The sequence below is a fragment of the Tachysurus fulvidraco genome, chromosome 7 (assembly GCF_022655615.1).
Source record: "Tachysurus fulvidraco isolate hzauxx_2018 chromosome 7, HZAU_PFXX_2.0, whole genome shotgun sequence".
Classification (NCBI taxonomy): domain Eukaryota; kingdom Metazoa; phylum Chordata; class Actinopteri; order Siluriformes; family Bagridae; genus Tachysurus; species Tachysurus fulvidraco.
The window spans coordinates 28,405,430-28,416,897 of record NC_062524.1 but is presented as its reverse complement, the minus strand read 5'-3'; the positions used below and the strand labels follow the sequence as shown (position 1 = coordinate 28,416,897).

Below are 11,468 nucleotides of genomic sequence, written 5' to 3'. Positions count from 1 at the left end.
ACAAATTTCACATGTACAACTGGGGTTATGTCTTCAGGAGCCGACAAGGCCAAAATAACTAACAGAAACAACTAATTGTTGTACCCTTTAAATTCCCTACTGTGCAAGCAAATGTGTTAAAAGGTTCAAACAAAAATGGCATCAGTCTCCCTGCTGCCCCAATAATACTATATTTAAATATTTGCAGGTTTGCTAATAAGAACAAACGGGCGGTAGTCAGCATTAACAGGAATGTCTAAACACACTAATATCACAGACAACTCACACACTATACTAACTAGCAGCAAACAAGTAACACAAACACAGCAAGTGAGCCAAAAAGCTAAAGCAGGAAGAGGTGGTGGAGGCTTTTATAGGCTGCAGGGAGTCAGCTGACCAGGCAGGGCGTGGCACCAGGTAACCTTCAGTAACCAATCAGTGTTCATCCTGCACAGAAACACAAACACCTCCCAAAACAGAGAACAAACATAAAAAAGTACGTAACAATGTAAAATATCAGCACATTTTTAGTGTCGTGTAAAATACTGATTTTGACCAGAAGGTGGAAGCAGCAATTTCCACAGAATTGCACTTTAGTTTGTAAAACATCAGGAATGCATTATATTATATATTTGAACCATATTACACAAGTCTGTAGAGAAAGTCTGGACACTTAACATTCATCCCTAATGAGGTAGGGCAAGGCAGCAGAGGGAAGGAAAAGCAACCTGAGACAACATGAGCGATAAACTTGACAGGAACCAGACACAAAAAGTGCTCCTGCATCTTCATCATCAAGGTGTCCAGTTAAGAGGGCAAATCTGGCCGTGCTCTCGGGGTGAGAGGGGCATATACTCTGTCTCTGGTCATTCACAGCAACACTAGTCAATTGTCTATGTCTATAAGCATGTGAAGATAAAGTGAAGAAAGCTTTAATTCGATGACAGAACATGAAAAGTGCAAAAACATAAAATATTTTATATCATATAGTGATGTGTTGTATTATTTGGATCTCCTCACGTCTGAATACACCACAGGGTCTCTCTATACTTCAACATCCGTTACTGTGGAGTTTTCTTCCTGTAACACAGCAGTATATGAATCAGGAGGAGACTTTATAACTCCTGTGATTTTATACCAAATCATTTTCCCCACAACTTTACCTCTTTATCTCTCTCTGAACTGTGAGTGATGATATTCGCATCAGAGGAAGTAAATTCCTCAGGAATTTCTGTAAATAAAGAAAAAATAATCAGATTAAATGTTACTGAACTGAACAAATATAAAAACTGAACTAAACACATGAACAGAAAGATTCATTACTTGCCTTTTGTTTTTTTCTTTTTCAGCCGAATCCACAAAGTTATTAATATTATAATTAATAACACAAAAACTCCAGCTGATATCAGAGCAGCAAGCAGTAAAGGATCAGGTTTATCTGTACAGATTAAGATATAATCATAAATGTAAGCAATTTATTATTATAAAAAAAAAATACAGATTTTTAATATCATTTGCTTCAATAAGTTTGTAGTTGTTATAAAAATATAGATCATGTGTTGATGTATAACATAAAAGTCTATCACAGAGTTTATACAACACACACTAAGACCTGTGCTGAAGTAAACTACAGATCACTGAAGTACTGATGAAGTATTTACTATATCTGAACAATCTGAAGAGTAAAAACACTAAAGATTAAACCGGGAAAGTGTTTATTCACCTCTGTCTCACTCCATCATGAATATTCATTATTCTTTTCTTAACTACAGAAAAGTGATGAGAGTTTAGACTCACTGACGTACCTGAGACGTCACAGAGCTGTGTGATGATGAGAGAAGTTGTTTTATTGCTGACAGGGTTTGCAGACACACAGATGTAAGTGTTAGTGTCATTGTGTTGTATTTGAAGTGGGAGATTGAGGGGAACACTGAGATCTGTGTTATTGGTGATGGAGATTCTCTCATTCTCTCTGTACCAGGATAACTTCACATCTTCTCCATTCTCCACAGAACACAGGAGGAAACACGACTCTGTGGAAATCACACTTCGCTTTCCTCTTTCATTTATTATTACTGGAGTTGATACTGGAGCTAAAAACACAAACACATTAAATACTTTAGTCACATGAAGCAGATTGCATCTTTAATCATTAACAGAATTAACACTCAATGTAGAAAATAATTTCCCAGGACTTCAGGATTATTTCTACACCCATGATGCCAGTAGAAAGCTGTGATGTAGCAGGGTTACTGTTTCACCCTGAAGATTATTTCCCTATAACAGCGTCACATCCCCAAGTGTTTTATTACTTTTATACAACAGAAATTTCCCCAAACTTGCATTTTTTTATTTAATAATGAAAATCTGATTATTTGTTTAAAGTTACATTTAATTACAGTGAATAAACACTTCTGTCCTGAAGAGATAAAAAAACTTACAGCTGTAAAACTAAAAATTACAGCTTTACCTCTGGCTGTTACAAAGCACTGACACTGGAGACTCCTTCCATAAATCTCTTTACTTCAGCAAATCAACATCAATATTTATTTCATGCAGGTTGTATCTCTTTTTTTTTATTAATGATGAAGTTATGAGACTGAACACGGACATGAAGGAGACATGAAACACTTTTACTCACCATAAACACTGACACTGAAAGTCCTAGATGAGACACTTCCAGTGATGACGTGTAATAAATAAACTCCAGAATCAGTTCTGCTGATGTTCCTGATGGTTAAAGCTCCACTGTTTCTGTCCAGCTGCAGTCGCTCTTTAAATCTCTCTCTGAAGTCTGTAACAGTTTCTCCTTTAAACAGGTCACTAATCAATATATTTTCCTCTGCTTTCTCAGGTCGATAAATCCACAGAATCATAGCATCCCTCTGAATCCCAGTTATCCCAGTATGGAGAGTTATAGTGGTTCCTTCCACTTCCTGCAGTTTGACCGTCTCGTCTCCAGCTTCACACAGTAAACCTGCATCACAGCTTCAGCTTCATCATTTCACTCACAAACTATACTGTGATGTGTGATTGTGAAGGAAAAACACAAACTTACAGCACAGCAGGAGAAGAAGAGTCCTGAGAGTCCTGATTTCTGCTACAATATTCACCAGGATTTGTCCCATTGCCCTGAACATCATCGTCACTAAAGAACTTTGGGATCGATGAAGTTCATCAACATCACTTCTGTAGCTGCTGTTCACAACCAACATTACTGTTAGTTTAACATGAATAAAAATGTGAGTACATTCACAAGATCTGGAGCAAATGTATTTTATATTCCTCACCTGAGGCTTCCAGTAGCTGATAAAACACTGGTTTGATTCCATGCACCAACACCATCTACGTTACAGAGCTGCTGTTCTGATGTTCACAATTCACCAAATGGACCTTAACCTGAGGAAACAAACATGAAACCTACATCAGCTGCAGGATTTGCAGCACAACTTTACTAGTTTAAGTTTAATTATACATTTAATATTTACTTTCACTTCAAAAAAGTGACATGTTAACTGGCTAAATTAAATGTCTTCCTCAGCATAGAGAGAACAAACCCATACAGGACTTCTCATATATGAGACGGGAACAAAACTATAGATAAAATTGTGCTAGAAATGCTCGGCCGGCCAAACACACACATATTTTACTTTTGATAGATAGATAGATAGATAGATAGATAGATAGATAGATAGATAGATAGATAGACAGACAGACAGACAGACAGACAGACAGACAGACCTTTATTGTCATTACATAGTACAGGTACACAGCAATGAACTACAGTTTGGTATCTACCAGAAGTACAAAGAGTACAATTAAGAGTCAAGAAGCTTTTATTGTCATTACAACCATATATATCTGTTACAGTACACAGTGACATGAGACAACGTTTCTCCAGAATCAGGGTGTTACATAAAACAAAGACAGAGCTAAAGGACATAGTAAGTTAGTCCTAAATACATAATGTGCACTTGTGTAACCTGGTGTACACAGTGTAGGACAAGACAAATAAGACAGACAAGACAGTGCAGACAAAAAAATTACAACACAATACAAAAATACAAAAAAGACAATAAACAGAAACAGCGCAGTGTAAATACTGTATGTTCAGACAATATTGCGTGCAGTAATACTAGAATGAACACAGTGTTATATAATGATATATAAGGGCAAAAAGGACATCTGGTCGTGAGGCCCAAATGCTTCAGTACCTTTTTCCAGACGGCAGGAGGGTGAAGTGTGTGTGAGGTGTGTGTGGGGTGAAGTGTGTGTGAGGTGTGTGTGGGGTGAAGTGTGTGTGAGGTGTTTGTGGGGTCCACAATGCTGTTTACATTTACAGCATTTGGCAGATGTGCCAGAACAGAGAAGAGTCTTGTAGTAAACTTGCCTCTTACCCTGAGAGATGGTGGAACCACTGGAGCAGTGCTGTAGATCGGAAGGTGTGGGGTGCAGTGTGAGGAGTGATGAGGGCTTTTAGGTAAGAGGGAGATGGTCTATTTTTAGCTTTGTAGGCCAGCATCAGTGTTTTGAAACTGATGCATGCAGCTACCAGAAACCAATGGAGGGATCTCAGCAGTGGGGGGGTGTGCGAGAACTTCGGCAGGTTGAAAACAAGCCGTGCAGCTGCATTTTGGTTCATTTGCAGAGAACGGATTGCATTCGTAGGTTAGTGTTGGCTTTGCAGATGCAGTGTGTGGTGTAAATGTCCATGATGGAGGGAAGAGAGACTCCAATGATCTTCTCAGCTTTTGGTGCAGTTCCCAAACCAGACAGTGATGCAGCTGCTCAGAATGCTCTCAATGGTCCCTCTGTAAGAAGTATTCAGGATGGGGGAAGGAGATGTGCCTTTCTCAGCCTTCATAAGAAGTAGAGACGCTGCTGGGTTTTCTTGCTGATGGAGCTGATGTTGAGTGACTAGGTGAAGTTCTCCGCTAGATGAACACCAAGAAATTTGGTGCTCTTGATGATCTCTACAGATGATCCGCTCTGTGCTCTTCTGAAGTCAACAACCATCTGTTTTACATCCTGAAAATGTAATTGGTCTGCACATCTTGAAGGAGCTTTCATCGTTGCTGGAGATTTCAATCACTCCAGGCTGAGATCTGTACTAACAAAATGTCATCACAATGTCTCCTGTACTACCAGAGGGGACAACACACTGGATCAGCTATACACAAACATACCTGGGGCATAAACGGCCATTCCTCTCCCCCACTACGGTCAGTCTAAACACCTCTCTTTTTTTCATGCTACCCAAGTACACACACTGATTAAACGGGTGAAACCAGCAGTGAGGACAGTAAAGTTATGTCCAGAGGAGCCATTTCTTCTCTACAGCAACAGTTTCAGGATACTGACTGGAACATGTTTGCCACACAGACCACATTGGACTCTCACACAGACATGGACATTTATACATCATCTGTTTTGGACCACATCAACACGTGCATTGATAATGTCACTACAGTCAAACACATGAAATGCTTTACTAATCAGTAGCCATGGAAGAACCCTGAAGTCTGTCTCCTGTTGAAAGCAAGAGATGCTGCTTTTATATCTGGCAATGCAGAGGACTACAACAGAGCCAGGGCCAACCTGAAAAGAAGCATCAGGAGCCAGACATACATACAAAATCCATATAGAAGAGCACTTCCACAACTCTGACCCCAGACGCATGTGGAATCCAGACCATCACAGACCGATACCTCTATCTCAACCAACCAGCAGTGCCTTCCTACTGGAAGAACTCAATAATGTTTTTGCACTTTTCAATCAAGGCATAGGGCATTTCACCTCAATCGCTGACTCTGCTACTGCTCACAGTTCACTTTCACTCTTAACAATGGACGTCTATTCAGCATTTAGCAGAGTGGATGCACGCAAGGCAGTTCCTACATGCCTGAAGTATACATCATACATCATACCAGTGCCTAAGCGCTCAGCTGCCGATTGCCTGAATGACTTTTGCCCAGTTGCACCCACCCCTATAGTTATGAAGTGTTTTGAGAAACTGGTTCTGAGTCACCTCACTGTGGGCTCACACCAGTTTGCCTATCGCCTGAAGATGGTCGACAGAAGATGGTCCACAGGTCGACAGAAGATGCAGTTTCCACAGCTCTTTATTCAGCCCTCACCCACCTGGATAAAAGCAACACCTACATCAGAAGAAGAAGAAGAAGAAGAAGAACGGGGGGCATAGAAGCCTTTATTATGGCCACATATACATTACAGCACAGTGGAATTCTTTTCTTCACATACCCCAACTGAGAGGTTGGGCTCAGAGTGCAGGGGCAGCAATGATACAGTCCCTGGAGCAGGGAGGGTTGAGGGCCTTGCTCAAGGGCCCAACAGTGGCAGCTTGGTTGTGCTGGGCCTTGAACCCCGATCTTCTGATCAACAACCCAGAGCCTTAACCAGTTGAGCCACCACTGCCCTAATGCTGTTCATTGGCCTTAGCTCTCTGTTCAATACAGTTCTCCCCACTGTACTGATCACTAAGCTCAGTGAGCTGGGAATTTGCACCTCCACTTGCAGATGGATTCTGGACTTTCTCACCAACAGACCTCAATCTGTTAGGTTGGGAAAACAGGTATCCTCAACCCTCATTCTGAACCTATCATCTCTACTCTACACCCTATTCACCCTCCCCTTTCACACGCAGTAAGCAGGCGGTTATCCATGTTAGGCTAAAAACACACCCTAGGCTAAAAAATTAACCCTAGGCTAAAACCTAACCCTAGTCGGACGGCTACCAGAGGAAGAACAGGTACTGATGCTGGACAGTGTAATGGACCCCTTAACTACAGCAGAGCACATTAGGCACTGAACTAATAAAGATCCTGTTTTATCAAGAGTGTGTGAGTATGTGCTTAAAGGCTGGCCTGATCACAATACATCTAAATTTATATTTTATAAGTAAAGACACCAAGAGCTCAGAGTTCAGAATGGATGTGTGCTGTGGGAGCCTGTGTTCTTATTACAGTACAAGGACGTTTGAGCTTGTTGGAGCAGCTGCATCAGTTCCACGCAGTTATGTCAAAAATGAAGGTGTTGGCCAGGAGTTATATATGGTGGCTGAAACTGGATGCTGATATTGAGGCGCAGAGTAACACCCCTGCAAGGGAACCAGCCATGGGAGTGGCCCAGACAACCCTGGAGGAGAATTCATATGGAATATGCAGGTCCATTTCTGGGTTTAAATGTTCTTATTTCTAACTGATGCTCATTCTAAGTGGATTGATGTCTATCCAGTAACTACAGCAACAACGGATAATACATTGGAGTGTTTATGGAAAAGTTTCAGTGTACATGGGATTCCTGAAATAAAGCTCTTCTTCACAGGCTTTTAATAATGACCAGCCATTACATTACTGCCACTTGCTGGACAAACATATATAGATCTCACCATATAAAACCTTTTCTTTTTAGAACAAAAAAAAGTTTTTTTCTTTCTGTTGTTTCCTTTGATGTTATTATGAATGTAATGCATAATAATTGAACACACTGTGATCCTCACTCACTTTCTACCGCTTTATCTGAACTACCTCGGGTCAGGTGTCATCAGGCATCAAGGCAGGATACACCCTGGACGGAGTGCCAACCCATCACAAGGCACACACATACATACACTCTCATTCACTCACACACACACACACACACACACACACACTACGGACAATTTCCCAAAGATGCCAATCAACCTACCATGCATGTCTTTGGACCGGAGGAGGAAAGCGGAGTACCCGGAGGAAACCCCCGAGGCACGGGGAGAACATGCAAACTCCACACACACAAGGCAGAGGTGGGAATCAAACCCCGACCCTGGCGGTGTGAGGCAAACATGCTAACCACTAAGCCACCGTGTCCCCACACTGTGATCCTGTATATTGTATTTAAGATTTACTTAAGACCACTTTATTGCGAAATAAAGATTTCACCAGCTTTTTTTCCACTTCCTCAAAAAATAACACCTTTACAAGGGTGTCGATTTGGGTAGGGACGGTAGGGACATGTCCCTACCAATATTCAGGGAACACTCAACTGTCCCTAGCAATAATTCGACCAAGCCTATATATATTTATACATAATCACTGATTTCCATCTGTGTCTTGTGCTTTTTTACTTATTTCATTTAACATTCATCCAGGAATCATTAAATAAGATGAAAAATATTTTATAACAGCGTTCTGTAAAAAAATTGAAACACAAACGTTTAACAGATTTACCCACTGCAATGAATCCCGCCTCTGTAACTCACCTCTCTAAAAGGATTGGCCTTTGCCTTTTTTGAGTCCTGCCTCTCTAACCCACGTCGCTGTTTGGCCTTGTCTTTCTTGCTAATATGTTGAGGTCGGATGCAGCTATATTCCGTTGTATAATGCAATATGTAACGTGATTATGCAGGCAACCGGTATGTGAGTAAGGAAGTATTCTTATAACAACAGTTTTATGCACAAAATACGGGGAATGTTGTGTCACACACCGATTCAGGGGCAGTGTTTTTCACAGTACATTACAATCCCATATTAAATTAATGAGTTGCAAATTTAAACATTAGTGTAGATCTGTAGATAGTGTAGATCTGGACTTTGAATGAAAGCCAAATCAACTGCAACCAAAACACATTGCAGTTCAAAAGCTGTCAAACAAGGGGCTTCATTTTCAGGAATTGTTGGTATAAGTAATATCCATGGCTTCACTATAGCCCAGAGTAAAGTGGATCCTTTGCTTTCACTGTGTAAAAACATACACAATAGAGAAAAGTACACTTTCCAAAAAGTCAGACCCTGCATTCTCCTCAAAAGGATACAGCAACTGGAAAAATGCTCTTGTTAGTTTTGAACACCACCAGAATAGTAAGTCGCACCATCATGCACTTACAGTTTGTGTTCAAGAAGCATCGCCTGTAGATTCACAACTTTCAAGTGCCTTGGCAAAGCAACAAGAGGATGCTAGGTATTGCCTGCAAAATATTCTAGGTTCAGTACAGTTCCTTGCTAGGCAGGTTATGGCACTTCGAAGCCATGAAACAGAAAATGGGAATCTTTTTTAGCTTTTAAAATTCAAAGCCAATGATGATGCACATCTCTCTAGTTGGCTATCCCGTTGTCATGACTATACTTCTCCTTCTGTGCAAAATGAGATTTTGCAAATGTTAGGAAATTGTATTGTCAGAGGCATTGCAGTCTCTATACAGTCTCTTCCAGTTTTGCAGTACTCACTCATTATAGATTTCAATTAGGATGTCTCAGGATTAGAGCAAGAATCTATAGGTTTTAGATATGCGGACCATGACCTGCTACCACAAGAGGTTTTTGTTGGTTTGTATGAAGTCTCATGGACTACTGGAGAGGACATTGCTAGAGTGGCTGTGGATGCACTCATGAGGCTAAATATTCCCATGACTAGTCTAAGAGGCCAAACATGTGAAGGTGTTGCTAATGTCAGGAAGACATTCTGGAGCACAAGCAAAGCTAAAGAAACAGCAGCCATTGGTATTACATATATGTGTGCATTGTGGGTCACATTGTCTTAACTTGATCACACAATCTGCATGCCTAGCCAGTCCTGTGATACGAGATGCCTTGCAGTGGGTCCATGAGCTAGGGACATTAAGCCAACAGTCTGGAAATGTCAAGTCTATAAAAACACTTTTAGATCTAATACTGAAGTGGTTAATATTCTAAGAGGAATGTCAGTTGAATTGAGAGGCCTGTTTGGTCAAGTTGAAACCCTTGTCAGGCTGCTTTTAGTGGTCCCAGTGTCATCAGCTGAGACTGAAAGAAGTTTAATGCTCTCCGAAGACTAAAAACATGTCTCAGAACAACAATGACACAAGTGAGACTGAACAGTATTGCTGTTTGCCATGTCCACCAGGACAAACTGGACAAAATCGATGTGAAACAAATATGCCAGCAGTTTATTTCTGGTAATGACAGATGTACACATGTGTTTGGCTTGTTCAAGTAGCAAGTCACAGTACAGTACACACTAAGCTCTCAGTTTTTATGATGTGGCTAGTTACCAATTATAGTATATATAAATATATATTGTTGTTTAATTCACAAAATTAAGTAATTAATACATTGTGTTCTGTGATGTAATGTGTTGTTTTCAGTGTTGTAATGTAATGGAGTACAAATACTTCGTTACTGTAAATTTCATGTATCTGTACTTTGCGAAGTAAAGTACAGATACATGAAATTTACAGTAACGAAGTATTTGTACTCCATGCAGTACATGCGCATGCAGTACACGTGCTGACTGCACGCGCAGTCAGAGCTGGAGGCGTTTATCTATAACATTAATCAGCGGAAATGTCACTATTCTTATTACCAGAGTTGTAGCACAAACAAAATATTAATGCAAACAATCCATTCAGTACTAAATAAAAATAACATTTATTGATTTGGTTTTTGTCTTGTGAATATGTTTTTATTAATGACGTCATTCATTGGACACACTGTTTGTAGAGAATGTACACATACATGAACTGATCTGATTCAAGACTGGCATCATTACATCATACATAACATTTTGGTGTCCACTTTCGCCATTAAATAATACCATAACTTTTGGCTTATTATGTAGTCATATAATATATAATATAAAACTCTTCTTGTTTTAAATTCTCACTGAGGGCTAAAACCCCTAAGGATGAAACCCTAGAACTGCCCCTGATCTTATGTCTACCGAAAATCACTGAAATTTTACTTTTTACTTTTAATTCAAATACTTAAGTACATTAAATATCAGAAAATGACTTTTGATACTTAAGTACAGTAAATATCAGATAAGACTTTTACTTGAGTAATATTCTAAAAGGTAACTTTCACTTCTACCAAAGTCTTTTTCTAGTACGATACTTGTACTTTTACTCGAGTATTGCTTTCTACTACTTTATACAACACTGGTTGTTTTTCTGGAGCAGATCTGGAGGAAATCTGCTTGTTCAGGTTTTTTTTTTACTTGCCCTGCTGGAATTCTTACTGGCATCATAAATATGCAAAAAATAAAATAGACCTATTGTATATCTGTTGTTTTTGACCTGTGTAACCTTAATAAATAAAGTTATGGCAAAAAAAAAATACTATTTTAATTATTGTTCAAGTCGAGTAAAAAGCGATAAGCTTTTGTACTTTTGTGACAATGCGGCTCTGCAGAATAATTATATTTATGTCCAAACCATTTATGTCAAAATCAAACTTACGCCCTTGCACCTTTATATCCGGTCGCCTCCAAAAATCACCATTTTTATGAAAACTTCATCAAAGCAACATTAAAGTTTTGTCGCGCCGAACTTTACAAATCTAGTTCTATAGTGTAAATAAACAGTAATACACTTTACCTCACTGGCCTTAGTGCTGAATGTCTCTGCTGGGAGTGTTGTCTTTACAGTCCTTAATCCCATGGAGCAAGAACTCATCCATTTTATTCGCTTACTATTTTTACGGTCTCCCCACTCACCCCCCCCCCCCCCCCCCCCC

At 39.8% G+C, this 11,468-nt stretch overlaps 2 protein-coding genes across 8 annotated transcripts in view; both read right to left on the bottom strand.

Moving 5' to 3' along the window:
* Positions 1-11,468, bottom strand: part of LOC113649943 (natural killer cell receptor 2B4-like) — a 469,259-nt gene that overhangs the window by 121,456 nt on the left and 336,335 nt on the right. The gene's annotated exons all lie outside the window — the stretch shown is intronic.
* The window catches only part of LOC113649996 (CD48 antigen-like), a 100,741-nt gene that overhangs the window by 32,839 nt on the left and 56,434 nt on the right, over positions 1-11,468 (bottom strand). For 2 of the 7 annotated variants that reach the window (XR_007143448.1, XM_047815899.1), the window contains exons 1-5: positions 11,330-11,457; positions 3,270-3,378; positions 3,038-3,177; positions 2,621-2,956; positions 1,785-2,072 (exon numbers count right to left, since the gene is read on the bottom strand). Coding sequence is in view for 3 of the 7 variants with exons in the window: in XM_047815899.1 (XP_047671855.1) it covers positions 1,785-2,072; positions 2,621-2,956; positions 3,038-3,122 (709 nt within the window). In the remaining 4 variants the exon portion in view is untranslated. Of the gene's footprint in view, positions 1-353; positions 1,060-1,142; positions 1,418-1,784; positions 2,073-2,620; positions 2,957-3,037; positions 3,178-3,269; positions 3,379-11,329 lie in introns of those variants that run through there. The other 5 variants (XR_007143451.1, XR_007143450.1, XR_007143449.1 and 2 more) reach the window with 5 other exon arrangements.